A 23282-nucleotide genomic window follows, 5' to 3' on the forward strand; every position below is an offset into this window, starting at 1 on the left:
AGGAGAGGAAGACAGGAGGGCTGGTGATTTATAGAGGAGAGGAAGACAGGAGGGCTGGTGATTTATAGAGGAGAGGAAGACAGGAGGGCTGGTGATTTATAGAGGAGAGGAAGACAGGAGGGCTGGTGATTTATAGAGGAGAGGAAGACAGGAGGGCTGGTGATTTATAGAGGAGAGGAAGACAGGAGGGCTGGTGATTTATAGAGGAGAGAAAGACAGGAGGGCTGGTGATTTATAGAGGAGAGGATTGAGAGGAGTTGGAGCGTGTGTCCTCTTATCCTTCACTTAGAGGTCTCTCTCTCTCTCTCTCTCTCTCTCTCTCTCCTCTCTCTCTCTCTCTCTCTCTCTCTCTCTCTCTCTCTCTCTCTCTCTCTCTCTCTCTCTCTCTCTCTCTCTCTCTCTGCTCTCTCTCTCTCTCTCTCTCTCTCTCTCTCTCTGCTCTCTCTCTCTCTCTCTCTCTCCGTCATGGTATCGGCTTGGGGAGGGATATAGACCGCTGTGGCTATTATAGACAAGAATTATCCCGGTCGGCATTTAATTGTGAGATATTGTAGGTCGGGTGAACAGAAGGACTTCCTGTATGTTATCACAGTTACACTATAAGTCGTTAATCATAAAACATATACGTCCACCAGATGTTTGTTCCTGTCAGCGTGAAGTACTGAGAACCCTGCTGGCTTTACAGAGTCAGACACTATATCTCGAGAGAGAGAGCCATGTTTCCGTGAAGCTGAGTATATACAAGCGTGGGCGAGACACAGGGTGTAGAGAGAAAACCGCCCTGTGTTGGAACAGGACATTTGGGGTACATTCCAAATGTCACCCTATTCCCTATATAGTGTAACATTTTTTACCAGTGCTATGGTCTAAAGTAGTGCACTATATAGGGAATAGGGATCTGGTCTAAAGTAGTGCACTATATAGGGAATAGGGCTCTGGTCTAAAGTAGTGCACTATTTAGGGAATAGGGCTCTGGTCTAAAGTAGTGCACTATATAGGGAATAGGGCTCTGGTCTAAAGTAGTGCACTATATAGGGAATAGGGTGCCATTTGGGATGTAGACTTGGTTAGTGAACTCTCAACGCTGGCCTTTTGCAGCTTGTCCTGTTCGTCTTTCATCCTTACGCTAACACCATCTGAGGCATCTCTCTCTCTCTCTCTCTCTCTCTCTCTCTCTCTCTCTCTCTCTCTCTCTCTCTCTCTCTCTCTCTCTCTCTCTCTCTCTCTCTCAAAATAACACATGCTGTAGTCCCTAGGTTTTAGGTCTTAACATCCAGCATGCACCAGTGAACGTGTGCTAACAAGATGTCTACAAGCATCTGTTCTAGAACTCTCTGAACTCTCTAGAACTCTCAGTGTGTCAGAGAGTTTCATGTCATTCTCTCTCTAACATGTTACTGTAGAGATGTATTAAACCCTCATCTTATTACTGCACATTGACAGTACATTCAAGGTTATATGTTTGATTTCGCTATTTCAATGGAAAGTTATCAAGGTTTACACAAGTCTCATTCAGCAGTCAGGTGTTTGTGGTTAGCTAGGAGGCTAAGCTAATGAGGATATTGTTGTAGAATTCGCTTGGTTAGCACCTTGGGTTGTTTTTAAACTGTCATATCAATGGGTTGTCTCTCTTAAACTAGGCCTGACAGTCAGATAGAGCCGCCTCTCTCTCTCTCTCTCTCTCTCTCTCTCTCTCTCTCTCTCTCTCTCTCTCTCTCTCTCTCTCTCTCTCTCTCTCTCTCTCTCTCTCTCTCTCTCTCTCTCTCTCTCTCTCTCTCTCTCTCTGTCTCTCTGTCTCTCTCTCTCTATCTCTGTCTCTCTGTCTCTCTCTCGCTCTCTCACTCTCTCCCTCTATCTGTCTCTCTCCTTTCGCTGTCTCCTCCAGGACAGTGGCAGCTTCTCTTGTCAGCTGGCCATGTCGTCAGAATTGGACTTATGTAGTTCATCCATATTGTATCACTTTACTAGCTGTCCATTCTGACGCTGTGTATATCACTTTACTAGCTGTCCATTCTGATGCTGTGGGTATCACTTTACTAGCTGTCCATTCTGATGCTGTGTGTATCACTTTACTAGCTGTCCATTCTGATGCTGTGTATATCACTTTACTAGCTGTCCATTCTGATGCTGTGTATATCACTTTACTAGCTGTCCATTCTGATGCTGTGTGTATCACTTTACTAGCTGTCCATTCTGATGCTGTGTGTATCACTTTACTAGCTGTCCATTCTGATGCTGTGTGTATCACTTTACTAGCTGTCCATTCTGATGCTGTGTGTATCACTTTACTAGCTGTCCATTCTGATGCTGTGTGTATCACTTTACTAGCTGTCCATTCTGATGCTGTGTATATCACTTTACTAGCTGTCCATTCTGATGCTGTGTGTATCACTTTACTAGCTGTCCATTCTGATGCTGTGTGTATCACTTTACTAGCTGTCCATTCTGATGCTGTGTGTATCACTTTACTAGCTGTCCATTCTGATGCTGTGTGTATCACTTTACTAGCTGTCCATTCTGATGCTGTGTGTATCACTTTACTAGCTGTCCATTCTGATGCTGTGTATATTACTTTACTAGCTGTCCATTCTCATGCTGTGTGTATCACATTACTACCTGTCCATTCTGATGCTGTGTGTATCACTTTACTAGCTGTCCATTCTGATGCTGTGTATATCACTTTACTAGCTGTCCATTCTGATGCTGTGTGTATCACTTTACTAGCTGTCCATTCTGATGCTGTGTGTATCACTTTACTAGCTGTCCATTCTGATGCTGTGTGTATCACATTACTAGCTGTCCATTCTGATGCTGTGTATCACTTTACTAGCTGTCCATTCTGATGCTGTGTGTATCACTTTACTAGCTGTCCATTCTCATGCTGTGTGTATCACTTTACTAGCTGTCCATTCTGATGCTGTGTATATCACTTTACTAGCTGTCCATTCTGATGCTGTGTGTATCACTTTACTAGCTGTCCATTCTGATGCTGTGTGTATCACTTTACTAGCTGTCCATTCTGATGCTGTGTGTATCACTTTACTAGCTGTCCATTCTGATGCTGTGTGTATCACTTTACTAGCTGTCCATTCTGATGCTGTGTGTATCACTTTACTAGCTGTCCATTCTGATGCTGTGTATATCACTTTACTAGCTGTCCATTCTCATGCTGTGTGTATCACTTTACTAGCTGTCCATTCTGATGCTGTGTATATCACTTTACTAGCTGTCCATTCTCATGCTGTGTGTATCACATTACTAGCTGTCCATTCTGATGCTGTGTGTATCACTTTACTAGCTGTCCATTCTCATGCTGTGTGTGTCACATTACTAGCTGTCCATTCTGATGCTGTGTGTATCACTTTACTAGCTGTCCATTCTGATGCTGTGTGTATCACATTACTAGCTGTCCATTCTGATGCTGTGTATCACTTTACTAGCTGTCCATTCTGATGCTGTGTGTATCACTTTACTAGCTGTCCATTCTGATGCTGTGTGTATCACATTACTAGCTGTCCATTCTGATGCTGTGTATCACTTTACTAGCTGTCCATTCTGATGCTGTGTGTATCACTTTACTAGCTGTCCATTCTGATGCTGTGTGTATCACTTTACTAGCTGTCCATTCTGATGCTGTGTATATCACTTTACTAGCTGTCCATTCTGATGCTGTGTGTATCACTTTACTAGCTGTCCATTCTGATGCTGTGTGTATCACTTTACTAGCTGTCCATTCTGATGCTGTGTGTATCACTTTACTAGCTGTCCATTCTGATGCTGTGTGTATCACTTTACTAGCTGTCCATTCTGATGCTGTGTGTATCACATTACTAGCTGTCCATTCTGATGCTGTGTGTATCACTTTACTAGCTGTCCATTCTGATGCTGTGTATATCACTTTACTAGCTGTCCATTCTGATGCTGTGTGTATCACTTTACTAGCTGTCCATTCTGATGCTGTGTATATCACTTTACTAGCTGTCCATTCTCATGCTGTGTGTATCACATTACTAGCTGTCCATTCTGATGCTGTGTATCACTTTACTAGCTGTCCATTCTGATGCTGTGTGTATCACTTTACTAGCTGTCCATTCTGATGCTGTGTATCACTTTACTAGCTGTCCATTCTGATGCTGTGTGTATCACTTTACTAGCTGTCCATTCTGATGCTGTGTGTATCACTTTACTAGCTGTCCATTCTGATGCTGTGTGTATCACTTTACTAGCTGTCCATTCTGATGCCGTGTATATCACTTTACTAGCTGTCCATTCTGATGCTGTGTGTATCACTTTACTAGCTGTCCATTCTGATGCTGTGTGTATCACTTTACTAGCTGTCCATTCTGATGCTGTGTGTATCACTTTACTAGCTGTCCATTCTGATGCTGTGTATCACTTTACTAGCTGTCCATTCTGATGCTGTATATCACCTTTAGCTCTTATTTGACCTCAGTCTCAGGAGACCTCCTCCTCTCTGTCATGTAGACTTTTACCCACTATCTCAGCTAGATATCTCAGCTAGATATATCACCTAGATCTATACTAGCTTGCCCAGACAATGCACATACTCTAGATTCCAGCACCCACTCACTGCAACTCAGCCCCCCATCCTTCTCCTCCTACCTCTTTCACCCTCACCCTCATCCTTCTCCTCCTACCTCTTTCCCCTCACCCTCATCCTTCTCACCCCCTCTCATCCTTCTCCTCCTACCTCTCTCACCCTCACCCTCACCCTCATCCTTCTCACCCCCTCTCATCCTTCTCCTCCTAACTCTCTCACCCTCACCCTCATCCTTCTCCTCCTACCTCTCTCCCCCTCACCCTCATCCTTCTCACCCCCTCTCATCCTTCTCCTCCTACCTCTCTCCCCCTCACCCTCATCCTTCTCACCCCCTCTCATCCTTCTCCTCCTACCTCTCTCACCCTCACCCTCATCCTTCTCCTCCTACCTCTTTCCCCTCACCCTCATCCTTCTCACCCCCTCTCATCCTTCTCCTCCTACCTCTCTCACCCTCACCCTCATCCTTCTCCTCCTACCTCTTTCCCCTCACCCTCATCCTTCTCACCCCCTCTCATCCTTCTCCTCCTACCTCTCTCACATTTACATTTAACATTTAAGTCATTTAGCAGACGCCTACCTCTCTCACCCTCACCCTCATCCTTCTCACCCCCCCTCAACCTTCTCCTCCTACCTCTCTCCCCCTCACCCTCATCCTTCTCCTCCTCCCCCTCTCCCCCTCACCCCCATCCTCCTCAATCTCAAACAGAGGCCAGAGAATTCCGATGTGTTGATGTTTATTTCGTGCTGGTGTGCATGTATGACGTGTATGATCTCTGTCAGACACAGACGCATCATGGGATTTGTAGTAAATGCCAAATGCAGCGTGTGATTGTTAGTATAGAAACATATGTCATGCTGAACTACATAGTTAAGCCCCCTGCTCTCCTCTCTGTTTCCTGTAGTGCCTGGTAACCTGGGCTGTTTTAAGGACAGTGGCGACCCTCCCACCCTGACAGGGAGCAGTCAGACCTCTAACAAACTCACCGTCCAGAACTGCATCAGCTTCTGCCGTAAACAGAGATACATGGTAAGACAGACTACACTATGGAGATGTATTGACCGTCCCAAATGGTACCTTTATTCCCTACATAGTGCACTAGTTTTAAATCAGATTTGACCATGGTTTATTGATCATTCCTGATGGCAAATGGTCATATTGGCGGGGGGAATGCTGTGTTTCTTATTTTCTAGACCAGTGGTCACCAACCTTTTCTGAGTCAAAATGCCGAGATCTACTGCTGATGTTTTATTAACATGACTTAAAAAATGTAAGCCCATGCAACATTAACCAATTAAAAACAGTACTGTAGCAATGAGGTTTGTTCGGTAAGCTTTAGGCCCAATACATTATCAACGAATACTGGCTTAGCTTGAATTTACCTGCCAATGCATTGTTGTTCGGGTCATTTTTAAAAATTATATTTCAAAATTTGAGGTAGGCTATATGATCACACCGGTAATAGACCCATTGTTGTATTACTTGTGAGGCACAGCTGAGTGAGCATACGTTTAAATAATTAGCTTTTTATTTTACTGGGATGATGGTGCCTGCATCTGATGGTCAGTCTCAGCGGAGGGAGAGAGCAGCAGACTGAGGGTCAGTCTCAGCGGAGGGAGAGAGCAGCAGACTGAGGGTCTGTCTCAGCGGAGGGAGAGAGGAGCAGACTGAGGGTCTGTCTCAACGGAGGGAGAGAGCAGCAGACTGAGGGTCAGTCTCAGCGGAGGGAGAGAGCAGCAGACTGAGGGTCTGTCTCAGCGGAGGGAGAGAGCAGCAGACTGAGGGTCTGTCTCAACGGAGGGAGAGAGCAGCAGACTGAGGGTCAGTCTCAGCGGAGGGAGAGAGCAGCAGACTGAGGGTCTGTCTCAGCGGAGGGAGAGAGCAGCAGACTGAGGGTCTGTCTCAACGGAGGGAGAGAGCAGCAGACTGAGGGTCAGTCTCAGCGGAGGGAGAGAGCAGCAGACTGAGGGTCCATCTCTCAACATCCCTCCGCTCTCCCTTTCCTCCACTGACACGGAACAAAAAGGGACCCCGTCTTCCAGCTGATGGCGAAACTTGAGTCGCACACAATTCCTTGTGCACAAATTCATGTTGTTACTCCTATGAACAGAGAAAGTTAAATATTCCTCAATATTAAAAGAGACCCAAGCCGCTAATAATAACAAGGCCTATAGATACACTTTCCTACTCATTCATTACTGCTGCACTGCTTGTTGTAGCGCTGAGTGGAAATAGGAAGAACGCACATTTTATGGCTTATAAAAGTGTTAAAAAGAAAGTGTTGACAGTGCTGAGTAAGAACTTAAACATGACCTCACTCATAGAAACAGCAGCTCTTTGCTGTATTCGTTGACAGTCTCTCTCTAATCATGGTTTTAAATGTTTTGAAATCTCACAGTATCAATTTTGCCGTAGCTTTCTTTTACAGGCTGACTACACCACTCGCGTCGCGTGGGCCAGCGTTGCAAAATAAATTTAGACATCTATATTATTCAATTATTTGTCGTGTCTTTGGTATCATTAAACTGAAGACTGTTATTTTATCAAATCAATTCTCTGTAATTATTATTACGTGATTAAACTAATCATGTAAATGTAATTAACTAGGAAGTCAGGGCACTAAGGAAAGATTACAAAGTTATAATTTTCCTAATATAACTTTCAGATATTTTAATATCTGATCAATTAGTTTTCTAATTAATGAATTATTCTTTACCTCACGTTAGTCTCATTCCAAACGTCGTAAATTGTTTGTTATCTGCACGAACCCAGCCTTTACTATGAATCATCCATACATCAATTGTCTTAATCATTTAGTTACTAACTAACTAAATAATCACAGAAATGCATAAACAAACAAACAGTCGATATGGTTACAAGGAAATGATAGGGGAGGTTCCCTAGTGTGCTAAGCCGATATGACGGCTTGGTAGACAAAGGGAAGTGGGTGTGGACTGAGAAGGGTTGTGAAAGACTAAAGTCACTACACAGTTGATAATTATAGATGTTTGGGCAGTTGTCAGCCTTCGCATTCAATGGTACACAATTCCTAGCTGCAGACTAGTAATTAGTATCGAAGATTTGCTCTTATTCTGTTGGTATCGATAGTCTCAGAGTTTCAACAACCATTACAACCTTATACTCAGGTTTATGGTCTCTACTCAAACCTTAGCCCTCTCGGTAATCGAGGTAAGCTTGGTCTCCGGGGAAATTCCCAAGGTGGGGGTTATATCCAGAACAGTAGGAAAGGGCTGTCCCATGACGCCAGATCAATGTCTGTGCTCATAGGGCGGGCCAATGACTTAGTTAAACAGTTTATAATCACATTACATAATTTCACAAATAATTGAATCTTTACTCATTTATTTTATACAACAATTAGATGCAAGCCTCACAACTGAGCCTCTTGTATAAACAGAGTTATGGTAATGTGGGCAGCTGAATTGGCTGCATCTACCACCAGCAGCTCGAGACGAATAAAAATAATAGGAACACAAGGCTTTATCGTTGTTTTTTTTTACAGAAATGTTTGGCGATCGACTAGAAATGCCTTGGAGATCGACAAGTCGATCGCGATCGACTGGTTGGTGACCACTGTTCTAAACTCTGTATTTCTATGTTTATAACCATCCTCACATTTCAATTGAATTCAGTGACGCATCAAATGACGACACATAACAGACAGCTGAAAATGTATGGTCTCACTGGTGCTTCTATTGTCTTCTGTTGCCTTCTATTGTCTACTGACCATGGTTACATTGGTCTTTTATTGTCTACTGACCATGGCTACACTGGCCTTCTATTGTCTACTGACCATGGTTACACTGGTCTTCTATTGTCTACTGACCATGGTTACACTGGTATTCTATTGTCTACTGACCATGGTTACACTGGCCTTCTATTGTTTACTGACCATGGTTACACTGGTCTTCTATTGTCTACTGACCATGGTTACACGGGCCTTCTATTGTCTACTGACCATGGTTACACTGGCCTTCTATTGTCTACTGACCATGGTTACACTGGTCTTCTATTGTCTACTGACTATGGTTACACTGGTCTTCTATTGTCTACTGACCATGGTTACACTGGTCTTCTATTGTCTACTGACCATGGTTACACTGGTCTTCTATTGTCTACTGACCATGGTTACACTGGTCTTCTATTGTTTACTGACCATGGTTACACTGGTCTTCTATTGTCTACTGACCATGGTTACACTGGTCTTCTATTGTCTACTGACCATGGTTACACTGGTCTTCTATTGTCTACTGACCATGGTTACACTGGCCTTCTATTGTCTACTGACCATGGTTACACTGGTCTTCTATTGTCTACTGACCATGTTTACACTGGTCTTCTATTGTCTACTGACCATGTTTACACTGGTCTTCTATTGTCTACTAACCACGGTTACACTGGTCTTCTATTGTCTACTGACCATGGTTACACTGGTCTTCTATTGTCTACTGACCATGGTTACACTGGTCTTCTATTGTCTACTGACCATGGTTACACTAAACAGTGGCAGGTGTTTGTGTTGTGTGTGAACACATCCGGTTGGACCTGGGTCAGACCATTCTCTCAGACGCCCTCTGCGCTGATGAACAGTGACAGTCAGTCCGTGTCTGTGTGTGTGTGTATGCCTGTCTGTCTGTCTGTGTGTGTGTGCGTGTCAGTCCCTCTCCACAGATGACACTGGTGTGTTGTGATGTAGTATGGTGTGTTGTGATGCAATGTCAACAGCCTGAGACCGCCACATCTATCTGTCTTAACTTTATTTATTATTATTTTTTATTTATTTATTTTTTTCACCTTTATTTAACCAGGTAGGCTAGTTGAGAACAAGTTCTCATTTGCAACTGCGACCTGGCCAAGATAAAGCATAGCAGTGTGAACAGACAACACAGAGTTACACATGGAGTAAACAATAAACAAGTCAATAACATGGTAGAAAAAAAGAGAATCTATATACAATGTGTGCAAAAGGCATGAGGTAGGCAATAAATCGAATAATTACAATTTAGCAGATTAACACTGGAGTGATAAATCATCAGATGATCATGTGCAAGAAGAGATACTGGTGTGCAAAAGAGCAGAAAAGTAAATAAATAAAAGCAGTATGGGGGGTGAGGTAGGTAAATTGGGTGGGTAGTTTACAGATGTACTATGTACAGCTGCAGCGATCGGTTAGCTGCTCGGATAGCAGATTTTTAAAGTTGTTGAGGGAGATAAAAGTCTCCAACTTCAGAGATTTTTGCAATTCGTTCCAGTCGCAGGCAGCAGAGAACTGGAAGGAAAGGCGTCCAAATGAGGTTTTGGCTTTAGGGATGATCAGTGAGATACACCTGCTGGAGCGCGTGCTGCGGGTGGGTGTAGCCATCGTGACCAGTGAACTGAGATAAGGCGGCACTTTACCTAGCATAGCCTTGTAGATGACCTGGAGCCAGTGGGTCTGACGACGAACATGTAGCGAGGGCCAGCCGACTAGGGCATACAGGTCGCAGTGGTGGGTCGTATAAGGTGCTTTAGTAACAAAACGAATGGCACTGTGATAAACTGCATCCAGTTTGCTGAGTAGAGTATTGGAAGCTATTTTGTAGATGACATCGCCGAAGTCGAGGATCGGTAGGATAGTCAGTTTTACTAGGGTAAGTTTGGCGGCGTGAGTGAAGGAGGCTTTGTTGCGGAATAGAAAGCCGATTCTTGATTTGATTTTGGATTGGAGATGTTTGATATGAGTCTGGAAGGAGAGTTTGCAGTCTAGCCAGACACCTAGGTACTTATAGATGTCCACATATTCTAGGTCGGAACCGTCCAGGGTGGTGATGCTAGTCGGGCGTGCGGGTGCAGGCAGCGAACGGTTGAAAAGCATGCATTTGGTTTTACTAGCGTTTAAGAGCAGTTGGAGGCCACGGAAGGAGTGTTGTATGGCATTGAAGCTCGTTTGGAGGTTAGATAGCACAGTGTCCAAGGAAGGGCCGGAAGAAATAGAATGGTGTCGTCTGCGTAGAGGTGGATCAGGGAATCGTCCGCAGCAAGAGCAACATCATTGATGTATACAGAGAAAAGAGTCGGCCCGAGAATTGAACCCTGTGGTACCCCCATAGAGACTGCCAGAGGACCGGACAACATGCCCTCCGATTTGACACACTGAACTCTGTCTGCAAAGTAGTTGGTGAACCAGGCAAGGCAGTCATTAGAAAAACCGAGGCTACTGAGTCTGCCGATAAGAATATGGTGATTGACAGAGTCGAAAGCCTTGGCCAGGTCGATGAAGACGGCTGCACAGTAATGTCTTTTATCGATGGCGGTTATGATATCGTTTAGTACCTTGAACTGACTACACTATGACAAACAACCATATTCAATCATGAGTCAGTCAGACAGTCCGTGATTAAGAAGCCCTGAGCAAACATTTTCTGCTCGCTAACGCAAAGGAATTCACGTTGGGTTTTACCTGATAAATAGGTAATGATGAAGCAGTGATTCATGTCCCACAGCCTTTACTTTTGGTTTGGTTGGCAGAGTTGGACACACACACACATACACACACAGAGGATCCTGGCTATATAAATTCCAGCTTCATGAGAGTATTTTCAGAATGAGGGAAAGTGATGCCGTACCTTCGTATGAATTAATTTATGGGAAGAAACATTATATAATGGTCCTCTTTTAACGGGAGACACTGGAGCAGTGGCCAGGCGTGTGTGTGTGTGTGTGTGTGTGTGTGTGTGTGTGTGTGTGTGTGTGTGTGTGTGTGTGTGTCTGTGTCTGTGTCTGTGTCTGTGTCTGTGTCTGTGTCTGTGTCTGTGTGTGTGTGTGTGTGTGTGTGTGTGTGTGTGTGTGTGTGTGTGCACACTGTGCTGAGCATGACTAGGTTCCATCTGAATTCTGGAAGGAAGTTCAACATGCTTAAAGAGTTTTGACTGTCATCCAAATCCCAATTGGCACCTTATTACCCTTTATAGCATACTACTTTTGTCCAGGGCCCTAGGAGAGGAGCGCACATAGGGAACAGAGTGCCATTTGGAACCCACCCTGTAATTCTTTCTCTCATTTTAATGCAGCCCAGCGCAGCACGGCTTTAGGAAATGTTTGCTGTGTTTGACTAAGAGATGAAGGTTAAACGGTCTGAGGGCCATGCTATTTCAGGCTGGTTGATTTAGCCCTCTGATGTTTAGATGGTACTCAAAGAGTCACCTTGCATCCCAGATAACACTCCATTCCCTATGTAAGGCACTACTTTTGACCGATAGGGCTCTGGTCAAAAGTAGTGCCTTTTGGGATGCGTCCAAAGGGAGTGACTGTTTCTGTTTGTCTCGAAGCACCGAACTAAACCAGACCACATTATTATCATCAAAAGCCTGATGGCTTTAGACACTAAAATCACTTAATTTCTGTACAGAAAAACAATCCTTTTGGGGGGGGGGGGGGGTTATGGAATCATTCTGAAAGCCTATTAACATTAGATGGTACTATAACTGTGATCATGTGCCATATCTGTCTTGCTCCGGCTTATCTGCTCTCCAGACTTTATGGACTGGATTCACGTTACGTTTCTGTTGGCACTAGTATCACTCCATAAGTGTTGGTCTATGGAGGTTCAGGCTCCCCTCTAAAATCTGGTTCCTCTTAATATTTTTGTTTTGTTTTTTTGTTTCTTTCTCTCATCCAAATGATGATTTCTTTCTCAGTGCTTTGTCAAGGGGAAGGCCTGACCCTCTTGTGAAGCGTTACACAAGTGCTAAACAAAAATAAAGTTAGATTTGAAATTCTAATCTGTTGATTGATTTGCATTTCTCTCTCTGTTCCGAAGCTTGCCGGGATGGAGTCGGGTTATGCCTGTTTCTGTGGCAACAGCCTGGACCTGCGTCTCCATGGCAAGGCGCCCAGCATGGAATGCAACCACGTGTGTTTCGGTGACCACACCCAGCCTTGTGGGGGAGATGGATGGGTCATCGTCTTTGACAGTGAGTAGGACATCATTTGCTTCGGTCTGTGTACATGTTTGACAGTGAGTAGGACATCATTTGCTTCGGTCTGTGTACATCTTTGACAGTGAGTAGGACATCATTTGCTGCGGTCTGTGTACATGTTTGACAGTGAGTAGGACATCATTTGCTTCGGTCTGTGTACATGTTTGACAGTGAGTAGGACATCATTTGCTTCGGTCTGTGTACATCTTTGACAGTGAGTAGGACATCATTTGCTTCGGTCTGTGTACATCTTTGACAGTGAGTAGGACATCATTTGCTTCGGTCTGTGTACATCTTTGACAGTGAGTAGGACATCATTTGCTTCGGTCTGTGTACATCTTTGACAGTGAGTAGGACATCATTTGCTTCGGTCTGTGTACATCTTTGACAGTGAGTAGGACATCATTTGCTTCGGTCTGTGTACATCTTTGACAGTGAGTAGGACATCATTTGCTTCGGTCTGTGTACATCTTTGACAGTGAGTAGGACATCATTTGCTTCGGTCTGTGTACATCTTTGACAGTGAGTAGGACATCATTTGCTTCGGTCTGTGTACATCTTTGACAGTGAGTAGGACATCATTTGCTGCGGTCTGTGTACATGTTTGACAGTGAGTAGGACATCATTTGCCCTGGTCTGATCCACTACACATGATCTAAACCAGCTATAACTTCCCACCGGTGCTTCTATGGTGCTCAATATAGTTATATGGTGCTTCACTTAATGTGTACAAAGTGGAGTATTTTCTGGTGCATGGAGAAATAAAACTGCATTTTCAAAAGATGACATTCCAGTAAACTGACACTTCAATACGTCACAAACCATTGAATTATCTCAGAACTAACGTTGAAAAGAAGTCAAATAACCCAGTATGGAAGGATCGTACCACCACTCTCAAAACGTACTCATTAGAACGGTCATGTGAACAGAATGTTATATCTCTCCCTTTGTTGTCATAAAACGATTTGCTGATTTTGGCTAGAATAATACATGCTACATTTCTGTTTAATAGGCTACACAAGCATCCGGTTTATGGCAGACAACTGCTAGATAATGAGAGACAGATTTCGCAGCTGAACATAATTACAATAGCGATAAAATGTGTGTTGCTCAATCCAGGCCCATCTTTCCACGATGTGTTGAAAACCCTTCATTCCACTCAGAATATATATTTTTTAAATTACCTTTATTTAACTAGGCAAGTTAGTAACGAACAAACTCTTATTTTCACTGACGGCCGATGAACAGCGACTGCCTTGTTAACTACCTTGTTCAGGGGCAGAACGGCAGATCTTTACCTTGTCAGCTCAGGGATTTGATCTTGCATCCTTTCGGTTACAAGTCCAACACTCTAATAACTAGGCTACCTGCCACCCCATCATTGAGAGAATCTCTTGTATGTGGTGTGTATAATAACTCTGACAACAAATGAGTCACTGGGGTGAGTTGTACGACAGGGTTTAGTTTACATATGAGTCACTGGGGTGAGTTGTACGACAGGGTTTAGTTTACATATGAGTCACTGGGGTGAGTTGTACGACAGGGTTTAGTTTACATATGAGTCCCTGGGGTGAGTTGTAAGACAAGGTTTAGTTTAGTTGAATAGGATCCCCATTACCTACTGCACATGCAGCAGCTACTCTTCCTGGGGTCCACACAAAACATCAAATACACAACAGAACAGCTATAGGCTATAACAACATAAACAAACACACTTGTCTGAAAGACTTAGAAACTTTGCACAATGCAAACGTCAATAATGAAACCGTTATTAAGTCATCTGTTTTCCGGCTGTTTAACTCCAGCTCGAGTGGGGGCGTGCGGGGGTAACTACTCTGCGCCCTCTGGGGTGGTGTACTCCCCTGACTTCCCTGATAAGTACGCGGCCGGGAGGGTTTGCTACTGGACTGTCCAGGTACGTCTTGGATCTTTACTCTTTTACTGTTATGGCCTCTCTCCTCCCCAATATCCCAGTCCTTTAGTTTACTGTTACGTTCTCTCTCCTCCCCAATATCCCAGTCCTTTAGTTTACTGTTATGGCCTCTCTCCTCCCCAATATCCCAGTCCTTTAGTTTACTGTTACGGCCTCTCTCCTCCCCAATATCCCAGTCCTTTAGTTTACTGTTACGTTCTCTCTCCTCCCCAATATCCCAGTCCTTTAGTTTACTGTTATGGCCTCTCTCCTCCCCAATATCCCAGTCCTTTAGTTTACTGTTACGTTCTCTCTCCTCCCCAATATCCCAGTCCTTTAGTTTACTGTTATGGCCTCTCTCCTCCCCAATATCCCAGTCCTTTAGTTTACTGTTACGGCCTCTCTCCTCCCCAATATCCCAGTCCTTTAGTTTACTGTTATGGCCTCTCTCCTCCCCAATATCCCAGTCCTTTAGTTTACTGTTACGTTCTCTCTCCTCCCCAATATCCCAGTCCTTTAGTTTACTGTTACGTTCTCTCTCCTACCCAATATCCCAGTCCTTTAGTTTACTGTTACGGCCTGTCTCCTCCCCAATATCCCAGTCCTTTAGTTTACTGTTACGGCCTCTCTCCTCCCCAATATCCCAGTCCTTTAGTTTAATGTTACGGCCTGTCTCCTCCCCAATATCCCAGTCCTTTAGTTTACTGTTACGTTCTCTCTCCTACCCAATATCCCAGTCCTTTAGTTTACTGTTACGGCCTCTCTCCTCCCCAATATCCCAGTCCTTTAGTTTACTGTTACGTTCTCTCTCCTCCCCAATATCCCAGTCCTTTAGTTTACTGTTACGGCCTCTCTCCTCCCCAATATCCCAGTCCTTTAGTTTACTGTTACGGCCTCTCTCCTCCCCAATATCCCAGTCCTTTAGTTTACTGTTACGTTCTCTCTCCTCCCCAATATCCCAGTCCTTTAGTTTACTGTTACGTTCTCTCTCCTCCCCAATATCCCAGTCCTTTAGTTTACTGTTACGGCCTCTCTCCTCCCCAATATCCCAGTCCTTTAGTTTACTGTTACGTTCTCTCTCCTCCCCAATATCCCAGTCCTTTAGTTTACTGTTACGGCCTCTCTCCTCCCCAATATCCCAGTCCTTTAGTTTACTGTTACGTTCTCTCTCCTCCCCAATATCCCAGTCCTTTAGTTTACTGTTTTGCTTTGAATGCTGCGTTCGGTTTCTTTCTTCAGTTTCTTGCCTGTTGTAAATTGTCTTTGGGTTTCAGACAAGCTACAATATATAACGATATAAATCTGATTTAATAATTTATATGGTTTCTATATGTCTAATTATTATTATTAGGTCCCTGGAGCCTCCGTGATCCTGTTCAACTTCACCTTCTTTGACATCTCGGACCAGACAGACATGGTTGAACTACTGGACGGCTACACCAACCAGGTCAGTTGTTATTACCCTCCTTTTTATTATCTCCAATAGTATTTATTTATCTCTGTTAGTCATTGTATTTATGTATTTGTGCTGTGAAGTACGTTGTATTGCTTCCTTGTATGACATGTGCTATTCGTTACAAAATATAGTTTGATTGGTTGATTGGTTGATTGGTTGATTGGTTGGTTGGTTGGTTGGTTGGTTGGTTGGTTGATTGGTTGGTTGATTGGTTGATTGGTTGGTTGATTGATTGATCAGGTGGTGGCGAGGTTTGACGGCCGTACCCCTCCCCGGGAGCTGGTCAACGTCACTGGAGACTTTGTTATCCTCTACTTCTACTCAGACCGAACCAACCAGGCACAGGGCTTCGCTGTCACGTATCAAGGTGGGTTTACACACACACACACACACACACACACACACACACACACACACACACACACACACACACACACACACACACACACACACACACACACACACACACACACACACACACACACACACACACACACACAGACCAAACCAACCAGACACAGGGTTGCTGTCACATATCAAGGTAAGAGACATGTAGACATGCTGTAGCTGGGGACTTTTACTAGTAAAATCAACAGGGTGACGTTCTATTCAAACTCCCTGTCAGAGTAGGTTTAAGGTATTGTTCTCAAATCTGGTCATCAATATGATATCACCCACACAGCGGTTGTTTGGAGGTTGTTTGGAGGTTGTTTGGAGGTTGTCTAAACAATTGTAACAAGTTGTACAAAAACAAAGTACGTTTTTATAGTAGTAGCTAGGATAGCAGAGGAGATAATCATTTCCAGACCTCTCTCTCTGAATGATTTCAGTCCCAGCAGCACACCGACTGAACCACATAAAGACACACAGAGAACCACATGAAGAAATTCATTTCTCATTTCTCCCCGGTAGTTATAATGTGCATGAACAGGTGCAGGCTGACATCCTGGTATCCTGGGTCCATGGCAGGGTTTTGCATAGCAACCACGCCACCCGCCCGAACATCCTCCCGCCCGCCAGCCCGCCCGCACACCACACACACCACACACACACACACCAGACACACCACACACACAACCACACACACAGCGAGAGGTAGAGGGAGGAAGACAGGCAGGGGAGACTCCAAACAATGCTGCTGGCAGGCACCTTTTCTCTTCTCATTTGCTAGCCAATGCCTCACAGCAGCAGCTGACATTGGTGTTGCATATTTAAATGTTTTGTTTTTCTAGGAACACGTACTAATTCACAGGGTGCATGTTGTTGCATAGCTTATATCTAGACGTGTTGTTGCATAGCTTATATCTAGACATGTTGTTGCATAGCTTATATCTAGACGTGTTGTTGCATAGCTTATATCTAGACGTGTTGTTGCATAGCTTATATCTAGACGTGTTGTTGCATAGCTTATATCTAGACGTGTTGTTGTTGTGCATTCATTCATGATGCTGGTCTATCCGTGTACACGTCACCTCTCAATCTGAGTTAGCTATAATGTCAACCATGTCAACTAAGAGCCTACAGGGCTAGAAATCACATTCACAACCACCCACACACAACCACCCACACATAATCACCCACACACAACCACCCACACACAACCACCCACACACACAACCACCCACACACAACCACCCACCAAAGCACCCAAACATAACCACCCATACAGAGAGAGTGAGAGCTACAGTGGTTGTGTGTGGGTGGTTGTGTGTGGGTGATTATGTGTGGGTGGTTGTGTGTGTGGGTGGTTGTGTGTGGGTGGTTGTGTGTGGGTGATTATGTGTGGGTGGTTGTGTGTGGGTGGTTGTGAATGTGATTTCTAGCCCTGTAGGCTCTTAGTTGACATGGTTGACATTATAGCTAACTCAGAGAGAGTAGTGCTGAGAGCTGCTTTCCTTAAAGTAATGAACCTGAAACAACAGTGGATGTTTACAACAGTTTGGTCTAAACAGAGAATTTCTATTTATCCGTAAATACTTTGATTCTATTATGAGTGTGGGATAAAAATGTGGGTTCAGATTGAGAGGTGACGTGTACACGGATAGACCAGCAACATGAATGAATGCACAACAACAACACGTCTAGATATAAGCTATGCAACAACACGTCTAGATATAAGCTATGCAACAACACGTCTAGATATAAGCTATGCAACAACACGTCTAGATATAAGCTATGCAACAACACGTCTAGATATAAGCTATGCAACAACACGTCTAGATATAAGCTATGCAACAACACGTCTAGATATAAGCTATGCAACAACACGTCTAGATATAAGCTATGCAACAACACGTCTAGATATAAGCTATGCAACAACACGTCTAGATATAAGCTATGCAACAACACGTCTAGATATAAGCTATGCAACAACATGTTTTCTGTGTCTCTATGTTTTTGATTGGACAGTTTTCTCAATTTCTTTCTTAGGTTTTTGCATTCTTCATCAAACCATTTGTCATTGTTGTTCATTTTCTTCGGTTGTCTGCTTGAAAAAAAAAAATTGATAGGGAAGCGGATAGGTCAAATATACTGTTTAGGCTTTCTACTGACACGTTTGCGCCTTCACTATTACAGTGAAATGTTTTGTCCAGGAAGTTGTCTGAAAGGGATTGAATTTGTTGTCATTGTTTTTTGTTTTTTGGTAGGTTTCTGCACTACTTTCCTTCCATCTATAGCATTTCTTAATATTGTGCAGTTCTTTTGGCTTTGATGCCTCATGATTGAGTATTGCTCTGTTCAGATAGACTGTGATTTTTCTGTGATCTGATAGGGGTGTCAGTGGGCTGACTGTGAACGCTCTGAGAGACTCTGGGTTGAGGTCAGTGATAAAGTAGTCTACAGTACTACTGCCAAGGAATGAGCTGTAGGTGTACCTACCGTAAGTGTCTCCTCGAAGCCTACCATTGACTGTGTACAGACTCAGCGCATGACAGAGCTGCAGGAGTTGTGACCCATTTTTGTTGGTTGTTTTGTCATAGTTGTGCCTTGGGGGGCATATTTGGGAGGGAATGCTGTCACCTCCAGGTAGCTGTTTTTCCCCATGTGTGCTGAGGGTGTCAGGTACTTGTCCAGTTCTGGCATTTAGGTCATCACAGACTAGTACATGTCCCTGGGTCTGGAAATGATTGATCTCCCCCTCCAGGATGGAGAAGCTGTCATCGTTAAAGTATGGGGATTATGTATCTCTCTCTGTAGCTCTCTCTCTCTCTCTGTATCTCTCTCTGTATCTCTCTCTGTATCTCTCTCTGTATCTCTCTCTCTCTGTCTCTCTCTCTCTCTCTCTATGGTGAATCACTAAAACAATACAGAAAACCTGAGTCTACTCCTTCACTATGGTGAATCACTAAAACAATACAGAAACCCTGAGTCTACGCCTTCACTATGGTGAATCACTAAAACAATACAGAAAACCTGAGTCTACGCCTTCACTATGGTGAATCACTAAAACAATACAGAAACCCTGAGTCTACGCCTTCACTATGGTGAATCACTAAAACAATACAGAAAACCTGAGTCTACACCTTCACTATGGTGAATCACTAAAACAATACAGAAACCCTGAGTCTACGCCTTCACTATGGTGAATCACTAAAACAATACAGAAAACCTGAGTCTACACCTTCACTATGGTGAATCACTAAAACAATACAGAAACCCTGAGTCTACGCCTTCACTATGGTGAATCACTAAAACAATACAGAAACCCTGAGTCTACACCTTCACTATGGTGAATCACTAAAACAATACAGAAAACCAGAGTCTACACCTTCACTATGGTGAATCACTAAAACAATACAGAAAACCTGAGTCTACGCCTTCACTATGGTGAATCACTCAAACAATACAGAAACCCTGAGTTTACGCCTTCACTATGGTGAATCACTAAAACAACACAGAAAACCTGAGTCTACGCCTTCACTATGGTGAATCACTAAAACAATACAGAAAAACACTACGGAAATAGAAGGAACAGCACATCAGAAATCAGCTCAATGTAATTGAAAAATCCATAGAATCTAATCACTTCTGGGAAAATTGGAAAACACTAAACAAACAACAACATGAAGAGTTATCTATCCAAAACGGAGATGTGTGGATAACCCCCTTCTCCAATCTTTTTGGCTCTATAACAAAGAATAAACTGTAAAAACATATACATGATCAATTACAAATCTTAGAATCAGCTTTTAAAGACTACCAGAACCCACTGGATTCTCCAATTACATTGAATGAACTACAGGACAAAATAAAAACCTTCCAACCCAAAAAGGCCTGTGGTGTTGATGGTGTCCTACATAAAATTATAAAATACACAGACCACACATTTTTATTGGCTATACTCAAACTCTTTAACATCATCCTCAGCTCTGTCATCTACCCCAATATTTGGAACCAAGGACTGATCACCCCAATCCACAAAAGTGGAGACACATTTGACCCCAATAACTACCGTGGGATATGTGTCAACAGCAACCTTGGGAAAATCCTCTGCATTATCATTAACAGCAGACTTGTACATTTCCACAGTGAAACAATGTACTGAGCAAATGTCAAATTGTCTTTTTTACCAAATGACCATACAACAGAACACGTATTCACCCTGCACACACTAATTGACAAACAAACAAAACAAAACAAAACAAAGGCAAAGTCTTTTCATGCTTTGTTGACTTAAAAATGGAATGAGGGTCTGCAATACAAATGGTTGGAATGTGGTGTTGGGGGAAAAAACATACAACATTATAAAATCCATGTACACAAACAACAAGAGTGCAGTTAAAATTGGCAAAAAACACACACATTTCTTTCCACAGGACCGTGAGGTGAGACAGGGATGCTGCTTAAGCTCCACTTTCTTTAACATATATATCAACGAATTGGCGAGGGCACTAGAACAGTGTGCAGCACCCAGCGTCACCCTATTAGAATCTGAAGTCAAATGTCTACTGTTTGCTGATGATCTGGTGCGTCTGTCCCCAACCAAGGAGGGCCTACAGTAGCACCTAGATATTCTTCACAGATTCTGTCAGACCTGGACCCTGACAGTAAATCTCATAAAGACAAAAATAATGGTTTTCCAAAAAAGGTCCAGTTGACAGAATTCCGCAAAAATATCCCCAGTGTACAACGTAAAACACCAAATAATGCATGCAGAGTAGAATTAGGCCGATTCCCGCTAATGATCAAATTCCAGAAAATTCAAATTCTACAACCACCTAAAAGGAAGTGATTCCCAAACCTTCCATAACAAAGCCATCACCTACAGAGAGATGAACTTGGAGAAGATTCCCCTAAGCAAGCTGGTCCTGGGGCTCTGTTCACAAACACAAACAGAGCCCACAGAACCCCAGGACAGCAACACAATTAAACCCAACCAAATCATGAGAAAACGAAAAGATAATTACTTGACATATTGGAAAGAATTATCCAAAAAACTGAGCACACTAGAATGCTATTTGGCCCTAAACAGAGAGTACAGTCAGTTATTCTGCCACTGTGACTGACCCAACATTAATGAAAGCTTTGACTCTGTACAGATTCAGTGAGCATAGCCTTGCTATTGAGAAAAGTCGCCTAAGGCAGACCTGGCTCTCAAGAGAAGACAGGCTATGTGCACACTGCCCACAAAATGAGGTGGAAACTGAGCTGCACTTCTTAACCTCCTGCCAAATGTATGACCATATTATAGACACATATTTCCCTCAGATTACACAGACCCACAAATAATTCAAAAACAAACACAATTTTGTTAAACTCCCATATCTATTGGGTGAAATACAACAATGTGCCATCACAGCAGCAAGATTTGTGACCTGTTGCCATAAGAGAAGGGCAACCAGTGAAGAACAAACACCATTTTAAATACAACCCATATTTATGTTTATTTATTTTCCCTTTTGTACTTGAACTATTTGCACATCGTTACAACACTGTATATAGACATAGTATGACATCTGACATGTCTTTATTATTTTGCAACTTGTGTGAGTGTAATGTTTACTTTTCACTTTTTTATTGTTTACTTCACTTTTATTTGTCCATTTCACTTACCTTTGTAATGTAAACATATGTTTCCCATGCCAATAAAGCCCCTTGAATTGAATTGAAAGTAAGAAAGAGCGATACAGAGAGAGAGAGAGCTACAGAGAAAGAGAGAGAGAGAGCTACACTGAGAGAGAAACAGAGAGAGAGATAGAAAGAGAGAGACTCCCCTTGAGGCTAAGATGGATGGATGTAAATTCCAAACAGTATGTTACTACATCCATAGGGTGCTGAGCGGTGCTATGGTGATTTCCCCCTCAGTTGAGGAGGATAAACGCTCTCAGATGACGTCTGAGGAATGAAGCAGCGGCAGCGTAGCATTCTGTTGTGTGGAGACATCTCAAACTGTAGTATTTGTTTACTTCTAGTAAAGATTCAGTCGGGTCACCAGTCATGGTAGAGATAAGGAATGAGATTAACTTCCAGCATGTTTTGTAACCTCATAAGGACTCAACATTTTCCTGATTTAGACATCCATGTCTTGACTTTTAGTATTTTTATGACATGACGAAAACCAAGTGTTCCTGGTTTGGGGACAAACGTTGTAGCAGCCACAGGTAGACACATGGAAACATTCTGATGTGTGTTGTTGTTATTGTTGTTGTTTCAGCTCTGAGAGGCCTGGACACCAGGCCTATGGATGAGGAAGAGGAGGAGGAGGATGAGGAGGAGGAGGAAGAGGACACCAGTACGGTGGAGCCTCAGCTGGGAGGAGTAACGGAGAAGACTAACGGTCGCTCCTCACAAATCCTCTACGTGATAACATCCAGTCCTGGTAAACCGGACCACAACATGCCAGGTCAGTGGGTCGGACCCAACGGTACCAACGGATACACCTCTAGTATGTAGACATCATCATCTCTCTCCATCCTTCCCTCTGTCTCTCTCTCTCACCATACCTTTCTCTCTGATAGGTGTTTGTACTGTTTCCACTCAGGGGTTTGTACTATTTCCACTCAGGTGTTTGTACTATTTCTACTAAGGGGTTTGTACTATTTCCACTCAGGTGTTTGTACTATTTCCACTCAGGTGTTTGTACTATTTCCACTCAGGTGTTTGTACTATTTCCACTCAGGTGTTTGTACTATTTCCACTCAGGTGTTTGTACTATTTCCACTCAGGTGTTTGTACTATTTCTACTAAGGGGTTTGTACTATTTCCACTCAGGTGTTTGTACTATTTCTACTAAGGGGTTTGTACTATTTCCACTCAGGTGTTTGTACTATTTCCACTCAGGTGTTTGTACTATTTCCACTCAGGTGTTTGTACTATTTCCACTCAGGTGTTTGTACTATTTCCACTCAGGTGTTTGTACTATTTCCACTCAGGTG

General features: G+C 43.3%; 1 protein-coding gene across 3 annotated transcripts in view; it reads left to right on the top strand.

Annotated features, from left to right (window-relative positions):
• Positions 1-23282, top strand: part of LOC139544999 (kremen protein 1-like) — a 128218-nt gene that overhangs the window by 99645 nt on the left and 5291 nt on the right. For 2 of the 3 annotated variants that reach the window (XM_071352301.1, XM_071352303.1), the window contains 6 exons: positions 5464-5588; positions 12379-12532; positions 14344-14453; positions 15802-15897; positions 16147-16273; positions 22562-22792. In XM_071352301.1, the coding sequence (XP_071208402.1) occupies positions 5464-5588; positions 12379-12532; positions 14344-14453; positions 15802-15897; positions 16147-16273; positions 22562-22792 (843 nt within the window). The remainder of the gene's footprint in view (positions 1-5463; positions 5589-12378; positions 12533-14343; positions 14454-15801; positions 15898-16146; positions 16274-22561; positions 22793-23282) is intronic. The other variant, XM_071352302.1, reaches the window with a different exon arrangement.

Source organism: Salvelinus alpinus, chromosome 19, assembly GCF_045679555.1.
Source record: "Salvelinus alpinus chromosome 19, SLU_Salpinus.1, whole genome shotgun sequence".
Lineage (NCBI taxonomy): Eukaryota > Metazoa > Chordata > Actinopteri > Salmoniformes > Salmonidae > Salvelinus > Salvelinus alpinus.